The sequence below is a fragment of the Sceloporus occidentalis genome, unplaced genomic scaffold (genome assembly GCF_023333645.1).
Source record: "Sceloporus occidentalis isolate IW3139 unplaced genomic scaffold, rSceOcc1.0.p SCAF_4, whole genome shotgun sequence".
Classification (NCBI taxonomy): domain Eukaryota; kingdom Metazoa; phylum Chordata; class Lepidosauria; order Squamata; family Phrynosomatidae; genus Sceloporus; species Sceloporus occidentalis.
In genome coordinates this window covers 29480583-29507816 of record NW_028316984.1, presented here as the reverse complement: position 1 = coordinate 29507816, position 27234 = coordinate 29480583, and the positions used below count along the sequence as shown (strand labels likewise).

Below are 27234 nucleotides of genomic sequence, written 5' to 3'. Positions count from 1 at the left end.
AATGCCTGTGTGAACAGGTAGATCTTCACCTGCCAGCGGAAGGCCATCAAGGAGGGAGCCATTCTGATCTATTCCCTGGGAGATCAGGGAGTTCCAGAGTCTCAGGGCAGCCACCGAGAAGGCCCTCCCTTGCCATCACCATCAACCGTGTTTGTGATGGTGTTGGGACAGAGAGAAGGGCTTCTCCAAAGGATCTCAGAGTACAGGCCGGTTCATCCCAGGAGAAACGGCCTCCCAAATAGTGTGGACCTAAGCCATGTAGGGTTTTATAGGTAATAACCAGCCCCTTGAATTGTGCCCAGAAACAAAGTGGCAGCCAATGAAACTGTTTCAACAGGGGCATTGTATGGTCTCTGTAATCTGCCCGTTAACAGCCTGGCAGCAGCTCTTTGAATCAGCTGAATTTTCCGAATACTTTTCAAAGGTAGCCCCATGTAGAGCCCATTACAGTAGTCCAAACATGATGTAACCAAGGCATGTACCACCTTGGCTAGATCTGGCTTCTCAAGGAACGGGCGCAGCTGGCACACAAGTTTTAAATGTGAGAAAGCACTCCTGTCACAGAGGAAACCTGGGCCTCCAGGTTCAAAGCTGAGTCCAAAAGTACTCCCAAACTGTGAACCTGTGTCTTCAGGGGGAGTGTAACCCCATCTAACACAGACTGGATCCCTATTCCTCAATCTGCCTTCCAACTGACTAGGAGCACCTCTATCTTGTTTGAATTAAGTTTCAACTTGTTTGCTCTCATCCAGTCCATTACTGAAGACAGACACTGGTTTAGGACCAGGACAGCCTCCTTGGATTGAGGTGGGAAGGGGTAGTAGAGTTGAGTGTCATCTGCATATTGATGACACCGCACCCCAAAACTCCGGACAACCTCTCCCAGCAGTTTCATGTGTATGTTAAACAGCATAGGGGACAACACAGAACCTTGAGGGACCCCACAGGTCAATGGCCAGAGGGTCGAACAGGAGTCCCCCAGTACCACCTTCTGAGTTTGCCCCTCCAGGAAGGAATGGAGCCATTGTAGAGCAGTACCTCCAAGCCCCATCCCAGAGAGGCAGTCCAGAAGGAAACCATGATCGATGGTATCAAAAGCCACTGAGAGGTCCAGGAGAACCAACAGGGACACACACAATATAAGATATAAATAGATATAAGTTATAAGCCTAAAAACACTAATTCGGAGAGGTGATAGAGCACACAGTTTGCACTTAAGACAGTGCCTGACTCAGTCCCAGGACTTCTAGGTAAAGTAACCTGGGCAGCAGAGTATTTGTATGTAAAATATGAGAGCCACTGCCAGAAGATTATCAGATGATGCCCCATGGTGTCACTCTCATCCCATCTTTCTCCTGTCAGTGAAGTGGAATGGCCCCATAATTTTTTTTGACATTGTCAATCGCAGGATAAGGACAGAAACGTCCCACTTCTCTCCCATCCTTTTTCACCAACTGATAATCTCCAGGGTTACTGCACTGATTGTGGCAAATCAGGTCAGGCCCTGACATTTTTGGAGTTTTGCTCTTGAAACTGAAAATCTAGATTATAATTTACTTTTCCGTTTTGTATTTTAAGGATTTTTTCATTGTAATGATAGACACATGTTGTCAAAATCTTCCCATATAGTTTGTGATTGTCAGCTCAGCAGTCTGGGATGGAAGATATATGAACACACAATTTTCTGAGCGTCTGTATAGTGAATCACAAAATTCTTCATACATTCTCCACAGTGTTGGGTTTTTTTAAAATCCTTCAGATTTCTGGATCCAAAATGTAAAACAAACAAACAAAAAAATATTGCAAGTATTCTTTTGGCAGCATGTGTAAGTTTAACATGTTAAACCACTGCAAAATCTAAAGAAATGTGGTTGCTGTCCATGAATTAGACAGACACATGCAACATGAAATGACAATGATATGTAGACCAACACTGGTGTTTTTTTAATCATGGAAGCTGTAATATTTTAAAAGATTAATTAAAGTATTTAGCAAGAGAGGCAAGGCAAGGTTGTTAGTCTTTTTAGCAATTTCTTCCAGTGATAAATGATTAAGACTGAAAAGCTGGCAGAGGTGTTAGAATTTGTACAGTTGTTGGGACCTATTGACTGAGTTATGAAGTCAGCTGGCCAAATTTAGATTTGTTTCTGATGCCTCATAACTTATAAAGAAGCCTCTGTTGGCTGAGATACCAGAGCACTGGAGGTATGGGAGGTAAGTCACCAGTGTCTGGATGGTGGATGTCCCTCAGACTCTTCCTAGGACCACTGCTCAGTAGTTTATAGTTTTAGTTTCTAAAAAGAAAGCAAGAAAAGATAATTCACTATGCATGATGATGTTTCCCCCCAACATCAGGGGAGACATGTTGGTAAACCAGAGGACAAACTAAAGAAAACTGGTGTCTGTTGTTGTGTGCCTTCAAGTCATTTCAGTTGTTCAGATCTCTCGTTCATAAGGTCACTATAGTCAAAGTCAACTTGATGATAGTTTAAAAAGTGAACCTCTCTTATGGGGCTTTCTTGGCAAGATTTGTTCAGAGGGGGGTTTCCTTTGCCTGTCCCCTGAGCCTGAGAGAATGTGATTTGACCAAGGTCCCCCAGTGGGTTTCCATGACTGAACAGGAATTCGAACCCTGGTCTCCAGAGTCATAGTCCAACATTTAATTAACTACTGGATTGGGCAAACGGGTATATGCAACCATTATTCCTTCCCAATTTCTACAAAGTGCAGGACCTGAAATATTTTTTGTTTGTTTGCTTTAAAAAATCTCAGAGAATCTTGAGCTTTGGCTCTTGTTCCCTTAATTAAAGTATGGCTCATATGTGAGCACTTCTTGGAGCACTTGTACAACCTTCAGAAAACTGCAGCCAGTTGAACTCCTTTCCTGAATATATGTCTCCTGTTTCACCTGCACAGAACAAAGCTGTTATCTTCTAATGGTGATGAGTTTAAATGTAATGGCAAAGGTTGTGATTCCTTCCAAAAGGAACTTTCATACAGACTCCTGTAGCAACATGGCATGGATAAATCTCTAGAATGATAACAAGACTGATATTTCATATTACAGTCATTATCACAATAATGTGTCACTGGTATCCCTGGTTTTGTAGAAATGCAACAAATGCTGAGAGACTCTCAGTGAAAGATAACTGAATTTGAATCTGGCACAAACATAAGATTTCCAACTATGTCACAAAGGTTTGCTTCTGCTTTCCTTATTAATGGTGCAAATAGTCGATGATGTCATAAATGCCTCTTTATCATCCAGTTATCTTTACAGCTCTTGAACCCTTTCTAGTCTTCAGATTATCCCATCTGGGGAAGTTTAATATAGAGTGCAGCCACTGTGCATACTTGAAAACAAGACAGAAGACTTTACAACTCTGTAATTTGAGTTTAACCTCTGTCCAAACACTGCCTAAGCCTTCTGTGCAGCATATTTTGTATGTGCACTCAGTTGTTATAGTTACTATAATGTATGTAATTATGTGCTGCATGAGATAAACTTGAAAAACTCAGCATTGGTCATTACTGGCAAACTTCCCCTACATAACCACATGCATTGTGGAACTAAGTAATTGGATAGCATGACAAAAAATACCCACCATTAAGTCTCTGAGCATATGATCTTACGGCAGCTGTATTTCACTGCACTCTGTTTGGTCAATCCACTTTGCCCCAAAATTATATTGTACTCAAACTGTGGTGGCTATACAGAATATATTAAAGGCATAACAAGATTCTAAAGATTAGAGCTGCTTCTACATATGGGATTCTTCAGAGATCGGAAGTGCTTATTCAATACACATCCTCCCTGAGATGAGACCATGCTATTTCTGAGCTCCAACCGTATAGCAAAAGAGTACAGTACTAGTTTAAGCACAGACTGAAGCCTTTCAAGTGAAATGTCAACATGGGGTTCTACCAAGCCACTTTATACCAAATGTACTGGAGAACTTCTCCTAAACTTCCAGCTTGTCAGTACTTAGAAGCAAAAAGCAGTATACTGTAATTGTAACTACTTGATTTGGGGCAAGGGAAGCTGAGGGTGAAATGAAGTTGCATTTGAAAGGCAACACAGCAATTTGGAATAAATGTTTGTTTGCTTGCATGATGAATGATGTTTTCTTCTTGTTGTCTGCCTTCAAGTTATTTCTGACTTATCGCAACCCTATCATGGGGTTTTCTTGGCAAGTTTTTTCACAGGGGGTTTGCCATTGCCATTCTGGAGCCCTGGTGGCACAGTGGTTAAATGCCTGTACTGCAGCCACTCACTCACAAACCATAAGGTTGAGAGTTCAATACCCGTGAAGGGCTCAAGCTCAACTCAGGCTTGCATCCTTCCGAGGAGGTCGCTAAAATGAGTACCCAGATTGTTGGGGGCAATTAACTTACACTTTATAAACTGCTTATGGAGTGCTTAAGTGCACCGATAAGCGGTATAGAAATGCAACAGTTTGCTTTTACCAGAGTTTACAGGTAAGGGCACGATTCTGCAGGCCGCCCCTTCGGGGCAGTCTGTACAGCCCTTGAAACTTTATTTTGACATTTCTTCTTTATGGAAGAATAGATACATCCACACAGCAGAAATAAAGCAGTTTGAGACCACTTTAACTGCTATGACTCCCTGCTACGGATTTCTGGGATTTGTAGTTTTGTGAGATATTTAGCCCATTCTGTCAGAGAGCTCTGGTGCCCCACCAAACTACAAGTCCCAGTCTTTCATAATAGTGATCCATGGAACTTAAAATGGTATCAAGCTGTTTTATTTCTGCAGTGTGGCAGGAGCCAACGACATTTCATATTTCAGCTATAATTTTACAAAAACTAGAGTCTCTCACAGAATTATAAACTGTGTGTACTTTTATCCAACCAAAGCTCTCCAGTTCACATGCTGGGCTACTTGATATTCCCAGGTACTTTTCAATGAAAGGCCTGTGATAAATAAAATGTGTTTGCAAGTGCTAAAGAGGTGTAGGAACAATTAATCAGATTTCATTTTTTAAAAAAAAATGCTGAAGAGAAGGTCTAAGTATGCATGGTGGCCTGTACCAGCCAGCATTCCCCCATTATGTATCTCCTCAGTAATGTCTTGTACAAGAAGTACAGAATGCAACATCAGCATTCAGTGTTTCCCTATATCTTAGAAGTGACAGCTAAGTGGCAACACAATAATAATAATAATAATAATAATAATAATAATAATAATAATAATTAAAGCTTTATTTATATACCGCTTTTCCGATGATCAAAGCAGTTTACATCAAAACACAATTACATTCAATTTACAAAATATAAAATCTTCATATATCAATAACACATTAAAATACAACCTTAAAATCTATCAGTCTGTAAGGTAAACTTCTATCAGGAATGATATCTACAAGGAATCAGACGGGTAAGCTAGCCTAAATAAGTATGTCTTCAAATTATTATTATTATTAACCTTTATTTATGAAGCGCTGTAAATTTACACAGCGCTGTACATACAATCTTTTTAGTTAGACAGTTCCCTGCCCTCGGGCTTACAATCTAAAAAGACATGACACAGAAGGAGAAGGGAGTGGTGGAGGGAAAGGGGATGAGGTCCAGCAGTTCCTCTCTACCTCCAAGGCCTGGACCAAGCCAGATGGACTGGAGGGAGGGCTTGGCATCATAATGGATGGTTAATCATTTTCCAGGGAAAATACATACTCTCAAGTAGGATAATGCATATACAGTACATAGCAATACAGGAAATGGTTTGATAAACAGGCACCAAAAGAACATCAAAGCCTTCTTAAAGGCATCCAAAGTAGGGCAGACCCGGATTTCGTCAGGGAGATTGTTCCAGAGAGTCAGTGCTGTTGTTGCAAATGATCTTTTGTGAGTTGTAATCAATCTCACTCTCGGGCACTCTAACAGATGTTTCCCTGTTGTTCTGAGAGTGCGGGGCAGATTGTGTGGGAGGAGGCGTTCCTTCAAGTAGCTCGGGCCCAAGCCATATAGGGCTTTATAGGTAATAACCAACACTTTGTATTGAGCCCGGAAGCTAATGGGCAGCCAGTGAAGAGATTTTAATACCGATGTTATGTGGTCTGCCCTAGATGTTCCAGCAACCAACCTGGCTGCAGCATTTTGGACTAATTGAAGCTTCCGAACTTGGTACAAAGGTAGCCCCATGTACAGCGCATTGCAGAAATCTAACCAAGAGGTTACCAGTGCATGTACTACTGTTTCAAGGTCCTTTTGGTCCAAACGGGGACGCAGCTGGCGTATCAGCCGAAGCTGGTACCAAGCACTCTTGGCCATCGCATCCACCTGTGATGACAATTGTAAGGATTAATCCAAGAGTACTCCCAGACTGCGAACTTTGTCCTTTAGGGGGAGCGTAACCCCGTCCAGGACTGGATGACAAATTTCCCTGTCTGGACTTGGGGTACCTATCACAAGTACCTCTGTTTTCTCTGGATTCAGCTTGAGTTTGTTTTCCCTCATCCAGCCCATTACTGACCCTAGGCAGGCATCCAGAGGAGAGATGCCTTCCTTAGTCACTGTATCAGTCGGAGACATGGAGAGATAGATCTGGGTGTCATCAGTGTACTGATAACACTGAGCTCCATGCTTCCGGATGATCTCTCCCAGCGGCTTCATGTAAATGTTAAACAGCATGGGGGACAGAATGGCGCCCTGAGGGACACCCGATGTAAGCTCTCTTTCACAAGAGCAACTGTCCCCCAGCCTCACCATCTGGAACCTCCCTGGAACCTCCCATAGATCACTTTTCAAAAATTACACCCAAGTAAGGGGATATCTAATACAGAATAGTAGCAGTCATTGCTAACATCCTTTGTAATATCTAATTAGGCTCCAGAGGCACATATTCAAAAGAAGCAATTATGATTTAGAAATGTTATAACATGCCAATGTTATCTGAAGCCTAAGCTCACTAGGATTCTGAATCATACATTCAATAGCAAGCTGTGTTTAGTTGCAGTAGGGAGCGGGTGAGGTGTTGAAAAATGATGGAGTTCAGAAAAGCATTTAAGTCTTCCGGCCTTTCCGGAAACAAGAGAGCAAAAAGAAGGAAGGAAGAAAACAAGTTTTTTAAAAAACGAAGCCCCAGTTGGGTAAAAATCTACCTATAGGACCAAATATGGCACGGTTCCTACACAGGAATGTTTTTGGCAGCCTTTATGGCAGAACTCATTCCAAACCCTTTGGTTTCAAGATAAACAAAGTGCTGAAAATTAGGACATCTGCCAGTCAACAAACATTCACTAGGAAATTCCTCTACAGTGGGATTGTGGGGTCATAGCAAATTCATGTGTCTTGTTTCTCCTGAGGGTAATAACAGGAAATTATATTCTCAGAAAAACAGGGCTTCTGTAGGAACTCAGGTTAGCTCAATAGAAATTTGGGAAGAATCAGGCAGATCTAATATATCTGCTTTGATAATGAGACAGGCCAAAGATAGAAACACTCAGGGAAAAGGGGGTGCTTCAGAGATCATCTCTGAAGAAGCTCCTCAGTCTGTCTGCAAAACTCGAAGGGAAGAGACAGAAATCACAGCCTGCCCTTCCAAGACTTCTGGAAAGATTGCCATCATCATCTTCATCATGTTGCCTTTCTCCTAAATTGGGCCCTAGGCGGCTCACAAAAGATACATTAAAAACATCACAACTTTAAAAACTGAATTAAAAGCCTTGCATCAATGTAACTAGTAAAAAAATACAAAATCATTAAAACACAATAAGCTAAAAGTATAAACCCATTAAAAACATACAAAAGCAATCACAGCAATAAGACACCTCTCCAGTCCTGAGCCAGTCAAGTTCACACTCAGCCATCCATTGATCCCACCTGTTCCTCAGTTTCTTGCCATAATGAATGTCTGAATCTTTCATTTTCCCACACAAATCTTTTTTAAAAAAGGAAGTTCTTTCTATTTGGGACATAAAGAAATTATCAAATATTGATATGTTCATGTTTTTTAAAAGGAACAAAATGAAATTGCGTACAAACCAAGTGTAACAGGTGGAGCTAGCCCCAAAATGAAGAATGCATTGTTGTAACTTGCTTACTATGTGTGTGTGTGTGTGTGTTGCATGCTTGCAAGCCATTTCTGAATTATGGCGACCCTAAAGCTGTTTTCTTTTTCTGTCTTCTGATAAGGCTGTTATCACAGGGTTTTCCTAGCAAGATTGTTCAGAGGAGGTTTGCCATTACCTTCCCCTGAGGCTGAGAGCATGTGACTTTCCCAAGGTCACCCAGTTGGTTTCACGGCCAAGCGAGAATCAAACCTTCATCTCCAGAGTCATAGTCCAACACTCAATCCACTACACCACACTGCCTGGGGTAATTCACAGCAAATCATGGTTAATATCACATAACAGGGAATTGGAAGGACTTCTTACCCAATTCATTTTTTAAAGGTATCATAGAAACTAGGGAATCTCCATGGGATCAATGCTTATGATGAATGTAGCATCTCACCAGTAAAAATTATGGTGGATGATTACCAGATGTTTAAATGCTTGTCTTGGCAACCATGAAGGAGTATTGAAACACATTTTGGCCGAATGAGAAGAAAGGAAGTGATGTAAGAGGCAGAGTGCTCAGCCAGGCTGGCACTGTGTGCAGAACATGCAAGTTGAACGACACATGCAAGGCACAGAAGCTGCCAGAATAATGTGGGTGCCCAGAAGACATAGACTAGACTAATCCATATTTGACAGCAGACACATACGATCTATTTTTATTCATCTCTTTCATTTAAGAATACCTGTTTTTTCCAGAAGCTGGTCAAAACCCTGTTGTCCACAACAGCCGCTCCCAAGGCAGTACGAATGGGCATGGCCTGATCACACTGCATCAAGCCGCAACACTGGGTAGTTTTTTCTTTTTTGTTGCCTCCCCACCATCACACAAACACACCACCCACGACTGCCTGCTGCCTAGATGCCATCCCATTGGATGGCCACCCCTTTGATCAGCCACACAGTTGCACCACTGGTACAGGACACCAGCACATCAGTGTGCCCAGTAAAACACTGGCAAAGCACAATCTTAGAGCCCCCACTACATGCCACCTTACCTCATGCCCCTCTTGGACTGTCTGGTTTATGTGTGTTGTACTTATATCCATTGGAGGTGTCACACTTTCACTTTTTTGCATTGCTGCCCTGATCACTTGGGTATGCTGGCTCCATCCTTTTTTAATGTGCACCTCCACCAGTACATTTATATGCAGCTTTAGGGTCATGATTAGGATGGATCACTCCTTCAGAACCACTCTTGCATTGGGGCGTTTATACGCAGGATCAAAAGTATGCATTTTTGGCCTCGAGTTGGACTATTATAGCTTCTTTTTCCTCTGGTTTTTATCCCCAGAGCATGGGTTCAATCCAGTTTCTACTTGCTTTGGAGGTGTGCATCATCTAAATACCTTACCTTCAAAGCAGGTAGAAATTGCTTTAGTTGGCCTGTCTGTTTCACCCGTATGCATCCCCAGCAGCTATTTGTAAAGGCAGTAGAACTGAAAGAAAGGTTTTTCCTAAGCATCTCAGGACCCAAGCAGACTCATATTGGGAAATACAATCTGTCAGATAGTCTAGACCTAAGCTATATAGGGCTTTATAGGTCAGGACCAACACTTTGAATTATGCCTGGAAACAGAACAGCAGGCAGTGGATCTATTGTGCCAAGGGTGTTGTATGGACCCTGCAACAGCTTCAGTCAACAATCTGACTGCAGCTCTTTGTACCAAGTGAAGTTTCTGAACATTCTTCAAAGGTAGCCCTCCACAGAGACTGCAAGCCAACATCCCCTCAACATAGCATAAATATCTTCCCACAGAAATACACTATGAGTTTTATCACACTAGACGAATACCGCTCAGAAACAGGATTTTAGAAGTAGAAAAAACCTGCAAATGTGGGATGATTTTCAGACGCGTTTCTGCCAAATAGAAATAATGTGAAAATAAAGCAAAAGGAAAGTGGACAAAAATGACTCTTAGCAGACACTAATCCTCTTTGCTTATCCTCCCACCCTGAAGCCCTGCCAGTAACAATAGAACATTACACAGATTAACATGGAAATCACTCCTCTCTACCCAGGGTCAGTGTGTGTGTGTGTGTGTGTGTATCTTCAGGGAATGCTGACATGGAAGAGAATTGGTATACACACACACACACACACACACACACGTGCACAAACACACACACACACACACAATACTCAACTCTCTTCCATGCCAGCATTCTCTGAAGATGCCAGCAAAAGATGCTGGTGAAACCTCAGGAATAAACTCTTCTAGAACATGGCCACATAGCCCAAAAAACCCACAAAAAAACTATGGACGTCAGCCATAAAAGCCTTCAATGACACCTTTTTACTTTCAGGAGCTTTTTGCATCTCCTTTTTGCACCCTGCAAAGGTCGGATCAAGGGCCACGGCATGTGATTGCTACAGCCCTGATCTGGCTGTAAAAGGGGTGGCTGGAAGCCAACTCTTCAGGTCTGTCTGCACAGCCCCTAACTTTACACTCATCTCACTGTAATTCCAATGACCATTCTCAATGTAGGCAATGGGCAATGATATCCTTGCATTGATACTCATCTCTAAACTAGGTTAACTAACAACAGAGTAACATCTGAGATAAAATGTAGGACTGTGACTCTAACATTGTCACTTTTGTTAACCTACTTGCCTGATGAAGAAGCTTCAAAAGCTTGCATGATGTAATTTGTGCTTTTTAGTTGATCCAATAAAAATATCACTGTTTCGTGAATTTTGGATTTTGCTGTACCATAAGAATTATCACTTAAAACTTCACCATCCCAAATTAATAGCTTTATTAGATTTTATATATCCATTCATGCATGTTAAATTCCTCAAACAACAAGTGGATAAAATAAAATGTATCCCAGTCTTTAGTCCTGTCAGTAAAAACATCCAGATCAGCACAACTGAAATCACACTGAATCTGCTGAACTGTTAAGTTTTGTCAACAGTGCAGATTATCAGATGGTGAAAAAGGATGGGAGAGAAGCAGGACGCTCCCATCCTTTTCATGTGATTGCTGGAAAATTATCAGATTCCATCCCATGGCTTTGCTCTCATCCCATCCTTCTCCTATCAGTGAAGTAGAACGGCCCTGTAAATTTTTATTCACAGGAGTTTCCAGAAGAAGGATGGAATGAGAGCAATGCTGTGGGATGTCATCTGATAATCTTCCAGCAATGGCACAATAAGGACAGGAATGTCCCACTTCTTTCCCATCCTTTTTCGCCATCTGATAATCTCCATAGTAAGACCTGCTGTTAGTCATACAGTGTTAATTGTTGAGACTATGGTTGTGTAGCAAAGTCCTGGAGGACTTTGCTGGTGATGGACATGTCAAACCACTTGAAATGCAATCCAGTGGGTTAACTATTTAATAGAACAAGATCCTGCCCCAGTATTCGTATGAAAACTATCCATTATCAAGTCCCAGCCCATAAGGATTCCTTAGGCAATGCAGAAAGATAAAAACAAAGAAAAGTGCTATTTACAAATAAATTAAAACAATTAAACACACACACAACTAACATTCCCAAAGACCAACCCTGGTTCTAAAGACCAAAGGCCATATGGAACAACATAATTTCCAACTGTCCTGATTTGGCAGGGATCATCCCAATTAATTTTCCGTCATTCCACTTTTCCAGTTGCTTTTAAAATATATAGTACCATTTTCTCTCTCCTTCTCCCTACTTTCCCTCTTTGCCCTTGGCTTTCTTCTGTTGCTGCAAACTGAGTTCAAAGTGCAAAGGTTGTTTGCACTCACTTAACCTAGCAGAAGGTGAGAAGAGGAGGGGATGAAATCTTGCCCTTCCTAGTAGGCTCAGGGAAAAACAAACTGCTATATCTTCTCCTAGATTGTCCTTTCTCATCAATAACATTTGCTCTCTCTACCATGTTCTGCTGTTGCTTGGCCATACATACCCCGATTTTCATCCATAAAATGTTGGAAGGTATGCAACAATGAAATCTTCACTGTACCCTGGAAGCTTAGTAAGCATGGAGTCAGCCTGATTTTCCTAGAGAGAGAGCTCTACAACTGAGCAACTGCCATAGAGAAAGCCCTGTCCCATGTCTTCACCAGTCTAGCCCTTCGGGGTGGTAGGATACATAACAGGTCCTTGGAATTTTTTTAGTACATATAGCCTCATATTGTTATCTATTTAGTATATGGTAACTATATACAAACCAAGTCAGTCTGAAAGAGAGAACTATCTGCTCACACTTACTGTAAAAATGATCTGTAGAAGCTGCCCTTACAAAGATAGTCTTAGCAAGGGCTGAAAGATCCCTTAGGCTAGAAAGTTAGACAGTTCCTCCCCCCCCCCCCCCCAAATGAATGGTTTGGGGGTTGTTTTGGAATCACATTTTTATTGCCCAGTACCCAGTAGGTAATATGAAAATGTGTTTCAATTTTCTCTCCCCCCGAAAAAAATCCACAATTTCTAAGTTAATACACATGCTAATTATTTCTACATCTTTCTACATTTTTATATGGTATCTGATTTAAGTATTGTTATTCTCCAACAATAACAGTACGCTAATTAGGAACAGATGTCCCACAAAATATGACCGTCTTTGTAAGATATGTGCTGTTGATTAATGTACTGTACTATTTGACTAGCATGAAACTCTTATTGTGTTTTGCTACAAAATGTACTGTTTTCATTTTTAATTCTCTTCCATACCAAAAGGGGAAAAAATGTGGAAAATAAAACCACTGCCAAATGCAGCTGTTTTGCTATATAGTTACCTAGGAAAAAAATCCAGCTCAGAAGTAGCATCTGGTTTTAAGTGAAATCCACCCAAATTTCCAGCTGAGCTAACTGAGCCACAGGAGGTAACATGGCTTAGCCAAAATTGGGATAAGAATCCCTAGCACTTTGTTTTCTTGCTCTTGCTTCTTTGAATGATTAGAGACTCCCCAGGATCTGTTGCTTTATGAGACACCATAAATAAGAGTTTATTTTATGTGAGTGTGTGTAGGAGGTAGGGGGTGGTATAGCTTCACCATACAAATGAAACAGGTTACAGTGAGCCAAATCTTATGCAACTGGTGTGGGTTTTTTTGTAAATGACAGTGAAAGAAGGTGCATAATATTCTAGTTATAACATATTTCAGACCCTGAGTATGTGTGTTTTTGCTCTCTTTTTAAGTGCTTTTTTCTAAGGCCAGTGACTTCTTTCCTTCCTGGATGGACAAGCCCAGAAGGTGATGCTGGGACACTCCTGTTAGACTCCTTGACCATTGGTTTGGGGGGGGTCCCCTCAGGCTCCATTTTATATCCTGTGCTATTTAATTTCTACATGGGAATGCTGCGAGAGGTTGTCCAGAGGTTTGGGGTTCAATGCAACCAGTACACTGATACCTATCTCTCATTCTTCTTTTCACCAAGCTTCAAGGAAGTAACTTGTTATTTCCAGGCTGTGATAGCCTGTATCTATTAGCCATCAAAAATTTTCATCAAGATTCATTAACAGAAGGAGGTAACAAATTAATTCACAAATAGTTACATTTAACTTATTATTTCTAAATTCTAGCTAACAGCTAAACTACACTTAATTTTGAAAGCACAGAAGCTTGACAGACCACCCCGAAAGGCCGGGCTGGAGCCACCCGTTTTTACTCCTTAGGGACACCACAGCAGCCAAACCGCGCTAAAAGTGGGTTCTTTTTTGTGCGCGCAGTGGACGCCATGATTGCACCATTTGCATGCTGTCACATGTCAATGATGCAAGCGTGGCAGCGTGGCATGCAGATGCTGCGCCATGCTTGCGTCATCATGGCAGCCCCCACATGGACAGGGCCACGCTATGATGGCGCCGCCACCGCGTGGTAGGGCTTGGGAGCATGTGGTCACTCCGCATTTCCAAGCCCTAAAATTGGCCCCAGACTGCCACTTTCAGGCAGTCTGTACCAGGCCATAGCTAGTATATGGGATTCTGCCAAATGTTTGGGAACACTCCTTGAAATAGTTCCATTCCTTTATTTACACACTTGCCAAATTTGATGAGTTGGCTGTTTGCTTTACACTGTACTACATATTTGTCATTTGCAATCAAATCTTGGAGAACATTCTTCACCTTCAGAAAAAGTGAACTTGAATAATTTTGTGTTGTTCTTTCTCTATAAGAAGAATTGGTGAGGCTTGCCCATTAATATGACAAATGCCTCAGAATTCCTTATCATCTGCATCCTATTATACTGCACTAACAGTTAATAAAGTTGGCCCTTTGTATCCATGAATTCCTTATCCACAGATTCAACTTCCACAGCTTGAAAATATTGAAAAAAATTATAAATTCCAAATAGCAAACCATTTTATATAAGGGACACCATTTTGCTACACCACTGTATTTAATGGGATTTGCCTATCCATAGATTTTGTTTTCCACTGCAGGCACTAGAACCAAACTCCAGCTGATATCAAGGGCCCACTGTAATGAATAGATTTCAAATTCATTTACATAGAAGATCTAAAAAGATGTCTCAACTTGGTCTGAAGACTTCACATACCAGTTCTGGCAAGTACCGCAGATAGGTGGAGTGACCAGTTCCAAATAGTGCTACCTGCCTTTTCACTCATCTTCTAGCACTGCAGTAGTCATATGTGAACAGAGACAAAACAGAAAGTCATCTCTTTAAGCAACTTTTTTGTTGCTCTCTAGAGCTGTCCAGTGGGAACCAAGAAAGCAGGTAGAAATAGAGACCTAATTATATTTGACATTAAGTGTGAATTTATATGCAATGACCAGAGCTTTTGAAAAATGCAAATCACATCAGCAAGGTGTCTGGTAATTACAAGGATCACAGCAGGTTAGAGGGTGGAAATTAATATGTTCCTTCTCCAACTGCAGTTTTCAGGAAAATAATGAAACTGGTATTTGAAGGGAGGGAGAGGAAACCCTTGTGGGAATGCCATCACATTGCAGATACCAATTTCTGATAAGCTTCCTCAGAACTGCAGCAGGAAGAGGAAAGAACTGAGTTTCTCCTTTGCATCTTCAGTGATCCAGATAATTATTAGCTTCCTTGGCAGATGCTGTTTGCATTTTTAACAGCCTGGATATTAAATGCATAGTTCACTAAAGACTTTATCACACCAGGCTTGTAAGGCAGTGTGGGGACAGTCATTACTATTTTTGTTGTTGTTAACTGCCCTTGAGTCAATCTCGATTCATGGTGACCCTATGTATGAGACATCTCCAAGATGTTTATCACACTATACTCTTAAAGTGCTACTATTCCACTTTGACTCCTCTAGCTGCCTCCTGTTGTATTCTGGTATTGGCAGATTTAAGGAGGGGTATTTAGAATTCTCAGGCAGAGAACTTCTCTGCCTGAGAATTCTAAATACCCCTCATTAAAACTGTCAATCCCACAATGCAACAGGAGGCAGCTAGAGGAGTCAAAGTGGAATAGTAGCACTTTAAGAGTATAGTGTGATAAACATCCAAGACTCCCTGTCCTCCACTGCTCTGCTTAGTTCCTGAAAACTCATACCTGTGACCTCAATACATCCATCCATGTAGCATGCGACCTTCCTCTCTTTCTACTTCCCTCCACCTTTCCTGTTTTTTTCCAAAGAGTTCTCTCTTCTTATTACTATACAATTTTTCAAAATATTATACAATCCTTTAAAACAGTCACAGTACTGATTCTATCCTGGCTTCTGCCTTCTACATATTGGCCTCCATAGCCTTGCACCACCACCACCCCACCCTGTGCCTTCCAGCATACCTTTTAATCTGTATTTATTTTTATTTTTAGTGCCGTGGTGCCATCATGGCAAACCGTTAAGGTTTCTAAAAAGAAAAGTGTTTTTTAAAAAAGAAAGAAAGAGAAAAACAATGCGACTGGAAATAGCAAGGGGGAGGGAAGAGAAAGGTCGAGAAGCAGAATCGCATGCACTTGCAACACATGACTGCCTGCATATTGGAACTGCTTCAGGAGGAATCTTACCACACATGATTCAACCGTGGAAAAGCAGTGCAATCGGGAAGCATTAATGGGTTTTGCCCATCAATGAGAAGGAGCGCTCCAGCAAGAGATGGACTACAAACTAACTACTGGATAAACACAGCTTCGTGTGATAAGGTACATCCACAGATGATGCTATCCTGCTCTAATTCCATTTTTCAACTGTGATAAAGAGCAAAAGGTCAAACCCTGTTTGGCTGGCAGAAGAAAGGGTATCCAAATAGCTATGAGTTCTCTGAAACCATAAGCCTCTACAGACAACAGAGACTTCTCATCACAGGCATGGGGGCTTTGTGTGCCAGTATATCTTCTTCGTTCCCAGGCACTATGTGATTGTCTATCTGATTTTTGATTGGATAGTTGATGTTGATGTTTTTAATTGTTTCCTGCTTATTTTAACAAATTCTCTTTGATATTACCTATTGTTTTATATGTATTTTGTAGATTGTACGCCATTGGCAGGTTTCATTTTTATTGATTTTATTTTATTATTTGTATGTACAGCACTGTGTACATTTACAGCGATATAAAAATGAACTATAATAACAATAATAATTCTTGTAAATCAAGGGCATGGAATTTCTTTCAATTCAAGGGCCACCTTCAATTTAAGAGAATTCCTAGTGGGAGTGTAGGGCCAAATTCAAAGTGGTGGGACCAGATAGCTTGAAATTCTAACTATTCTTTAGGAGAACCATTTCAATCTTTTAGAATGGGGGAGAAAAAACAAACTCTGTATAAACAGGGAAGCAAGACACAATGTGGTCCTACAGAAAAGAATATGATTGGGGTGGAAGTATCTGCTGTGATTCCTGGGTCTTGAGATTTCCCACCTTTGCCATGAGCAAATAAAAACTGCTAAGAAGGTGGAATCCTGTTGGTGACATACATTCAAGTAACCTGGAGTTTTCAGCTAGCACTTGCAGTAAAACAGATATTGAATACCTCCTTGTACAATGTGCCTCCCCTCAGAAAGTAGCTTCTAAGTGTTGGGACACACTACCACATTAAGGCAAGGGGGATTCAGGAGGTGCCTTGCCAGCAACTGGAGACAGTTCTGCAACTATAAATGGGAAGGATAAACCAACTGTCGTTATAATTCTGTTCAACCATGCCTATATGTTGAATATTGTGATATTTCCATTTATATGTGCACTTGGGGACAGAGTAGATCATAAGCAACCAAAGTTCAGTAGAAGACTACAAAGCTCACCATGTGGAAGGCCCCATGCAGGCATTTACCGACAAAAAGGGATAAGGTAGCTGGTAATGGGGATGACATGAGACCTGGCAATACTAACTTGGCTAAATAGCATGGACTGGTACTTTCTTTGTTCCAAAGTTGTGAGACCTATGACACAGTTCACTAGAGGATTCATTAATCCAGCCCAGCTTTTGTTTGTTTTTACCCCATATGCCAGTTTAAAACCTGTTTCATGTAAGTTCCAGAATGCATTCCTAGTTATATTATATCACCATTTTCCATAGGAATGAGATCCTTCAGAAAAGTAATTTTTGAGAAAGCAGGAACTGCATATTTTTCCAAGTATTGCTGCTTCTCTTTGTTGGATCTGGAAATCATTAGTGGAAGACATGATCTACAGCAAGAGTTTGCCATTTTTTTTCTGTACAATTTCTGCATTTCCCCCATCATATAAAGTTTATAAAATGTAAATGATTGTGCTGTTAAGTAAGGCTCCCAACTGAACTAGGTTTCCCAAGCTGTACTTGGACTGACAGTTAATCTAACATTGTAGCAAGAGCTGATTCAGGTACTTTCAACCTTATGCCAAATGAAAGTATTTGATGCATAGTGTTCTTATAACTATCATCCAGTACTGGATATCTACATGGGACACAACTTAATAACTACCTGTTTTCCCCTTTAGCCTGCCAAATAAAATAACTTGGGCTGTAAAGTAGCATAAATACAGTACTATCATTCCTTTATTCCACCATTCCACCATTTATTCCACCATTATTGTTCCACCATTATTTCTACTGCTAACATAGTATGAGCACCATTATTATTCTTAAAAGAATAGATTACACAGTTCTGAATATTTTGTGGACATGGTAGTGATATTTGGGGAGAGAGATGACAGTCATCTGCCATCTTCAAATATTTGAAGTTAGGTCAAATACCTGATAGGCAGAAGAGGGAAGCTTGTGTTCTGCTCTTCCAAATGGTAGGAACAAGAAAGGAGATTCTGACTAAATAAGTCTCAAAATGTGAAGATTCTTATCAGTCCAAGGTTATTCTCTTCATTGTTTCTTGGCATTCAAAAGCATTTTTTTAATCATTTTAAAAATATTTTGAAATATTATTTCTATCCCTATTCAACAGAGGTGATAAAGTCATTCCCAGGAAATGCTTTAAATCCATGGATTTCTTGCAATGAAGAACTGGGCCACATGGCAAGCATTGGCCTAGTTGCCCTAGCAGTCACTTCCCACCCTATCACCCTATGATTCTCTGAGCAAAAATATGTTCCCTTTTTCTGCATTACTCTAATTTGTGGGTACTATATTTCACCCATTATGTAAACCATGCAGGGGTAACTCGGTTGACCATTTATCCATTATGTAGGAGAGCTGTTGGTTCTTAGTTAATTCCAGATGTGCTTCAAAATATTCATGGTGCTTTTAAAGCCCTCAACAGCCTGGCCATAGGCACTTAAGAGACCATCTTCACTTATGAACTTTCCTGTATGTACACTAAGCCCTTCAGTAGCTGGACGTTAACAACAACAACAACAAACCATGTGTGGTAACAGAAGTCTACTCCACATGCATTATCACACCATGCCAATAGATTAAGCTCAGCCCAGGGTAAACAGCATGTGGTCTGTAGGCCAAAGGCACACATTCCTCCTCAGTCTCTGGCCTTCCAAAATTGTCACTGCCAAAGAATAATTGGTGCCACTCCTGAGAATTCTGTGGTACCACTCAAATTGCTACATGTAGTGGGGCTGTGTCCCACTCCTGCCAATCACACTGAAAATGAATGCAGTTTCACACCACTTTAACGATCATGGCTCTATCCTATGGAATCTTGGGATTTGTAGCTTATGGCACCAGAGCTAAAGATCTCACAAAACCACAAATACCAGAATTCCACAGCATTGAGCCATGACAAATAAAACGGTGTAAAGCTGCATTCATTCTGCAGTGTAAATGCAGCCTAAGAATCCTATTGCTCTTCATGTCGTTTTGCTCTGCAAAAGCTCTTCCTGTTTTCACTCTAGAGGCCTAACTCATATGCTGGTAAAATGCTCCAGAAACACAAAGGTGTGATAGCCAGTTGTGCTTCTGAAGTGTCATTGAAGTGTCCCCTCACCTCTCCTATCCTCAAAGCGATAATGGATCAGCCATTTCTTCAATAACGGGAACTTCCGTTATGAAGAAATGGCTTCTCCGCAAACGCTTTGAGTATGGGAGAGGTGAGAGGGACACCTCAGTGACACTTCAGAAGCGCAACTGGCTATCACACCTTTGTGTTTCTGGAGCATTTTCCCAGCATATGAGTTTGGCCTCTAGAGTGGAAACAGGAAGAGCTTTTGCAGAGCAAAATGAAATGGACAGCAATAGGAGAGTTTTAACCACTTTAAGCCTGGGTATGATAATCTCCATAGCAACTACAGCGGAACTACAGAACTGTCTGTGAGCAGCTACAAGATTTTTCACTAGACTATCTATAGGGATACCATATCCCGGTGGCCACCGAGAAAATCCCGCTTTTGGGGGGCCCTCCCGGTCCCGGTCCGGTTTGGCCCCCAGCCATGCATTGGTCCCAGTTCGGGGCCCACTCCTGCGGCCATTGCCGCTGCTGCTAATGCGGCTGGCCGCGGCGCCAACCCACCTCCTCTTCCGGCTCTGCCTTCCTCCTCCTTCTCGGCAGCAGCGCCGCTGCTACTACCGCCGTGCCTCTGGCGCCAGGGCTTTCCAGCCCGCGCGCGGGGGTCTCTAAAGCAGGAGCTCATCCCCTGCTTTGGCCAGTCAGCCATTGACCAGCTGGCCAAAGGGGACTGGCTCCTCAGCGCACGTCACCCGGACCTCAGCAGGGGCCAGCGGCAGCGATCGCAGCGGGCTCCTGCGCGCCTTCCTGGCCTTTAAGGAGGCCTGGGACTCCTTAAAGGCCAGGGAAGAGGGAGGAGGCCGGCCATGATCGTGGCGATCGTGGTGGGCCCCTGCTCTCCTTCCTGGCTTCTAAGGAGGCCTCGGTCTCCTCAGAGGCCAGGAAGGAGGGACACTTTTTTTGTAGGACACTTTTTTATTGAATGGAGGGCGCCCTGTGCACCTTCCTGGGCTCTAAGAAGGCCTCAGTCTCCTTAGAGGCCGGGAAGGGGTGTGGGGTGTCCTCCATTTTAAAAAGTGTCCTACATTTGAAAATGTTGTCCTACATTTGTCCCGGTTTGGCGGTCCTGATGTATGGCAACCCTAACTATCTAGCAACTGCTGTCAAAGGACCCTATACATGTATTCTCTCTAACAGTGTCCCCTATCACTGCTCCTGCTCCTGCCAGGGCTACTGAGTCTAGTGACAAGAACTCATTCAGCTGTTAGTAAAAGGATATGGACAAGTGGCAGAGAGCTGAAAATTAGAATAAATAAAATACATTTCAATTTAATTAAATTGGTTCTGAATGTACTCTTTTCGTCATGTGCCCCCACAAGTGGTTACTCACTATAGAGTGTTAGCCTTGACATAAAAAGGTTGTACACCCCAACATGAGGTCACAGTGTTTCCTGTTTCCTCAACACCGGTACATCTGATAGTGCTGTTTAATGCAGGCGCAAAAAAATCTTGATGTCATGATTATGGCCCGATACAGATGGGCAGAAAGGAACCAAGACCCTTTCTGCCCCACGCGGAGGCTGCAGCCACCAAACGCTGTGGCCTCCAGGAGTCCTAAAAAGAACCCACTCTCTGTAAGTTCTTATAAGGGAGCGCATGCAGCTCCATTACCACCCTCATGCATGCTGATCATGTCCACATGGCATCATTTGGATGCTACGCCACACGTACATCATCATGGCAGCCCCTGTGTAGATGGGGTGCACCATTATGGCACGCTAGGGCTCTGGAGCATGCAGTCGTCCCGCTCTCCCAAGCCCTGATTTTGGCCCCAGGATGGCGCTTTTTGCCCATTTGTATCAGGCCTTTTATACTAGATACACAGAGTAGGAGGTGAACCAGAATTATGACCACCCTTTCATTAAAACCACCTGAGGAAAACCTAGTCTATGCATCTCAGCATTTTGAGGTCATCCTGATGACCAGAAGGAGTAGACACCCCTATGCTGTAGAACTCACTATGCTGTAGAACTCACTATCTAAAGACATTTAACAAGCCAGTTGTCACCTGGTGTGGGAGGAGGCTGCCAGGGGGTGGTCGCAGCAAAAGGGTGTGCTCTGCCCTCTCTTTCGCTGCCACAGCAAAGCTGGGAGGAACGTGCTTGGACCTTCTCAATCCACAATGGGAGGAAGGCCTGACCGGGTGTCACCCCTCTCCTGGGGTGTCACATGGTGCATACCATATATCCCACACATCGCTAGTGACACCACTGACTTTAAGACCTTTTCCATATGTGAGACCTTTGTGAGGACTTTCAAAATAGCTGCATACTTTTTTCTCCTTTGGGAACTGTTTAAGCATCTCCTTCTAACCGATATTTCGATTATATTAATTTGGCTTTTTTAAAGGTTCATGATGAACAAAAAGATGACACATACAATTTAAAAAATAAGACAAATGCATAAATCGGTGTTCTACTGCCAAAATTTTCAGTCAAAGGCTTTGTTCAGGCTTCAATGAAATGGAATATTATGTAGCCATAAGTCAACCTTTGTCCTCAGAATTCATAAAAGTCAAATGTTTGCCCTTAAGGGAAAATATATGCCACATCTCTGGCTTTAGTTTATTAAAGGGCCTATGGGCAAATTCAGAACATGCCCAGAATTTTAAAGGTAGGGGAAATGGGAGCGGGTGGAATCTGAGTAGCTCTTGAGCAGTATCCAAAATAAGAGGAAGAAATAGATGTTTTAGGCCATATTCTGCCTGCCAGAAAAGGAGTGGTAGGACATCCCACTCAACTTGGAGCAATATGATGAAGAGCATGATCCATAGCCAGCCATCATAAAACAAGTCCAAGGTCATGAACATGAGTAATAGGCCTAAAAAACTAAGGAGAATTAGGCTGGATTTGACCAAAGACCTATTTACTCCAGCATTCTATACGCAAAGTGGCCAGCCAGAAGCCCATGGAAGAAATACATAGAAAACTTCTCCTTCTATTAGCGCTCCCCCACAGCTAATATACAATGGGAGATTTTATTGCTCAAGTAACAGACAGCCATTCTGACTACTGATAGCCTTTTCTTCTAAGAATTTGTCCAGTTTCCTTTGTCCATTACTACATCTCGCAGTAGCAAAGTTCACAATTTAATTGTGCAATGTATGAGGAAGTTCTCCCCTAAACCTTCCACCATTCAGCTTTAGTGGCCAACACCGAATTTTAGTATTATGGGGGGAGAGGCAGTAAGAAGCAAGCCAAGAGGCTAAGAAATATGCAGAATGGTAGCAGCTAGGGTCAGTCTAGTTAGAGATGAGCACCACCAAGACCCAAAGATGGCACTCTTAAGCTCCAGTATCCTCATCCAAGGCAACTCCCATTTAAACATATCAGAGCCTACCTAGTCCTTTCAGGAAGTTCTGAAAGCACACAGAAAGGAAACTCCCTGAGAAATCTAGGAACCTACTTTGTTTTGTGTGCACATCAGGGAGAAGCTTTAAAGATTTCCTATGAGAGCTGTTCCCCAAGCATTGTCACAACACTGGATTCAGACATCACATTGCCTCTAGGATTAACCACAAACCTAGCAGAGAGAGTGTCAGGAGTAGCCAACCGGAATCAGTAGTGTCCAGTAGCTGGGTGGCCAGCCCTCCATTTGTTGGCAGGCCAAGGAATAATCCCACTTTAAATAACAATTCATAGGATTTACCAGATGCAAGCATTCTGAATAGTGGATCATGTCATTAGATTATCCCTACCAAGAAACAAGCTGGTGCCTCTTCTGCAAGGAAGGCTACAGCTGTGCTGAGCTAGCCCTTGAATTCTCATGCCTTTAAATGCAAGAACTTAGTAAATCTCTTAGGGAGAAGGGACAATATCTGGCTGAAATCTTGCCAAAAAAATTCAGCCTGCCAAGTCATCTCCATTTGTTTACTCAAAAATCTTTCTGTATGTAAAATGCATTAGAAAATCTGTTGCACAATGCAACACCAATGGCTCGCCCCCAGGGTTTCCAGAATAAGAAACAAACAGACAAATGGCATGTGCTAACCTAACCCTTTCCTCAGTCTCATTTGAGGCATGCTTTTACAGTTTTTCTTTAGTTAAAAATCTTGTGTGCGAGATATTTCATTTTCTTCTTTTAACAAAATTGAGATTGTGTTAATCTTTTCCATACTTATCTAGGAGTAAGCACCACCCAACACAGTGGTACTTACTCCTGAGTAAGCATCACTAGTATTGCTCTGAAAGTCCCACTGAACTCTGCCACACTCACTTCTGAGCAGACATTTCACTAAACTACGCTGTGATGTTTCCACCACGGCTTCTTCTTCCCATTTTAAAAACACTCTGAAACATGCCCTGCTGGAAATCACACATTCATTCTGAGCTTGCTTCAGAGGATTACATAAAAGCACACCCTCTATGGGTCAGTTTGCACTATGTACAAAAAAGAAAAATCTTTGCCATCCTTTGCAGGAAAAAAAAACTATATTGACCATATATCCAGCCCAGGACCTTTTCACAGTACATCAAACTGTCCTCAAGATTTGTTGTTGTGTGCCTTCAAGTCATCTCCAACTTATGGTGACTCTAAGGCAACCTATCATGGGGGTTTCTTGGTGAGATTTATTCAGATGAGGTTTGCCATTGCTTTCACCTGAGGCTGAGAGCACGTGACTTGCCCAAATATACTTAGCCTAATTCTCTATTCCAATTTATAACAAATCTCTCCAAGTTTTATTGTAGACACATGACCACGAAGGATACCTTCATTGCTATGTTTGACATTTCAGCTAGCAAGAACAAACTGTGACAGCTGAATTCACTGGGCATTACAATACACTTTTAGGAAATTAGCCAGAATATTACAACTTTGAACTGCACAAGCATTAGAACCATATGGGCCTCTCAGACAACCATCCACTGCCATGCCACGAAGACAAGTACCAAGCTTCCTGTCCTCAAGCAACATCAGGGAAGAAAATGCCAATGTCCTGATAACAAAAAGGAATATACATGTCAGAGACATCTGGATTCCATCAAGCCATGTCACTGGGGTAACAGGGGAAAGGGTCTCTCCAAAAGAAAGGGAGAAGAGAAGAGGAGCAAAGAAAGTTCCCTGTAACTCTCAGAAACAAAGAAATTGCCTAAAACAGATGTTGTTCAGGCAGTGGGGATGGACTCCACCCTTCCAACAAGTCCTTGTGTTTACTTCTCTCATTCCCTTTGCACAGATGGTTCAGGCTCCTTTCCAAGGACAGCCTTTCCAGTTCCATCTCAAGTTCCCTTTGCTTTTGGGAAAGAGAGTCTCCATGAGAATCCCAAACTATCTAACCCAGAAAGAGAATCCCAGGCCACAGGATTGATTCCTCTGGGCTTCCCTGTGTTTTCTGGACTCCACAGAATTTCTTCCACACATCTCAGGTCAACCTCTTGTGCGGAGGACGTTGTGGAGAATGTGGAGTAGAAATGTGTTCTAGTGTATTCTCCCATGACACCACACATTGTGGACCTCTGCGCTTGAGATCCAAGTGTGTAACAGAGTACAAAAATTTAGTCTGAAAGGTGCTGCAAGATCTCTTTACACGCCAAAAGTTTGAAGATGGCTCTTCCATGGTTCTGTTATCTGTGAAACATGATTCATTACTCAGGGCTCCACAGATTATTATTTTGGTTTCCTGCAAGATCTCTTTACATGCCAAAAGTTTTGTGATGGCTCTTCCATGGCTCTGTTATCTGTAAAATATGATTCATTCCTCAGGGCTCCACAGATTATTCTTTTGGTTTCCCTTTTCATTTCTCTTCACATCTTTTGTATTCAGAAAAAGGACAAAGGGGGAAACTCTCAAACCCCATCTCTCCCCTCCTGTCCTGTCTAGTGTTCACTTCCCTAGCCTTCTTTGAATGCTCATTTCATGGCATGCACACACACTTTCTCACTCTCAGACACTCTGCCTCTTTTCTGCCTCCTGATCCACTTTTGTCCCCCAAAGTCAGCCAAGGACCTTTGTGTCGCTGTTGCAAAGAAAGAGATTACTCACCTCCTTCAAACTCTTCCTCCTCTTGCGTCCTTATGGTTCCTAAATGTCCCAGAAAAGCCAGAAGGAGGACAAACTTTCTACTTGGGGTCCAGATTGCCATCATGTCTAAATATTAGACATGGATCTCTCCTCCTCCTCCGGGGATCAGGAAAAGTGCAAAAGTATTGCAGCAGAGGAAAAAAGAAAAATCCTATTTGAACACCATGAAGCCAGCTCTTTTCTTTTCAGCACTCTCTCAGGACGCACAGAGAGGGGAAAGGGAAGGAAGGGGGGATCCTGTGGTTTCCCCAGCTGCTGGCTTGCTTTGCCTTGCTTTTCCCACCCCACCAGCCTTTGCACACACTTTTTTTTCTTCCCAAGTGATGCAGCTTTAAATAGGAAGAATGCTGCCTCCACTTCTTTGCCTGCCCCCTTTCAGCTGCTTCAGCCACACAATCCTCCAGTCCCTGGCAAGGAAGAGAGTGATTGATGGTAAACAACCCAAATCAGAACTAGCTCCACTCTCCTCTCCAACTTTTTTCTCTTTTTTTTTTTAAACATGCAGTTTTTGAGAGGAGCTTCTCCCTCTCTCTCTCTCTCTCTCTCTCTCTCTCTCTCTCTCTTCTTTCTTGCCACCCTCCCTTCCCCCTGCTGTTGTTTCAGGGAAAGATATCCTAGGTAAAGAATTTATTGGGACCAGACCATGGCTGGCTGAGAGATGGTCAGCTCTTGCAAGCTGTGGAGAGGACTGAGAAGCTAAAGCACTCTTTTTCTATAGGAAGCAGCCAAGAAATGGGAACCTCATCCACCCCCACCCCACTCCCCACCCATGTTTTAACTATGCTCGACCCCCCGTATCCATAGATTTTTTTTATCCACAGATTCAAGCATCCACAGATTGAAAATATTTCAAAAACTATAAATTCCATAAAGCAAACCATATTATACAAGGGGCACCATTTTACTATGTCATTGCATTTCATGGGGCTTAAGCATCCACGGATTTTGGTATCCATGGTGGGGAGGATTCATGGAACCAAGCCCCAGAAAATAACAAGGGCCCACTGTACTGTATTTCCATTCCCTTCTGGTTGCCCAGCTCTCTAATAAGGAGGTTATCACACGGGGAAAAATTGGGGGGGGGGGGGGAGTGGGGGTTTAAACTGTTATCATCCTATGAAAGTTGCACAATCACCAGAATATTTTCACACACATTGCTATTAAAGAGGACTTATCCTGGCAATAACCAGGTAATAACCAGCAACAAATCATTCACAGGATTTCCCTATGAATTATTTGTTGCTGGTTATTACCTGGTTATTGCAGAGATAAGTCTTCTTTACTTGCAATGTCATATGAACCCCCCCCCCCCCCCATTTTCCCCATATGATACAGTCCTAAGGCTACAGTGAGAAAACTTCAGCCCCTCCGGATGTCAACAAGGTAGTGTTCCCATCACATGTGACTTTGGGGCAGAATGGCTAGGGCTGGTGGGAATTAGTTGTTGTTGTCGTTGTGTGCCTTCAAGTCGTATCTGTCTTATGGTGACCCTAAGGAGCACCTATCATAGAGTTTTCTTGGCAAGGTTTTTACAGAAGAAGTTTTCCATTGCCTTCCCCTGAGGCTAAGAGCGTATGACTTGCCTAAGGTCACCCAGTGGGTTTCATGGCTGAACAGGAATCAAAAATATCTGAAAGGCTGCTGGTTCTCCTAGTCATGCTTTAAGGCTGCTTAATTTTTTAAGTAGCCACTGGAATGACCCACTCTCTCTTCAGCATGATAGAAGAGTCAGGTACACTGGCCATTTTCTATGCCTGGTGCAAGCATCTTATTATTATTATTTTGTCAGTTGTTTCCAATCCTGTTGAGATGCTGGGCTGTAACTCC

General features: G+C 42.3%; 1 protein-coding gene across 1 annotated transcript in view; it reads right to left on the bottom strand.

Annotated features, from left to right (window-relative positions):
• COL5A2 (collagen type V alpha 2 chain) overlaps window positions 1–25868 on the bottom strand; it is a 174939-nt gene extending 149071 nt beyond the window's left edge. Inside the window, exon 1 of the mRNA XM_089519615.1 lies at window positions 25369–25868. Coding sequence (XP_089375741.1) covers window positions 25369–25471 — 103 coding nt within the window. The 5' untranslated portion in view covers window positions 25472–25868. The remainder of the gene's footprint in view (window positions 1–25368) is intronic.
• Window positions 25869–27234: the final 1366 nt, after the last annotated feature.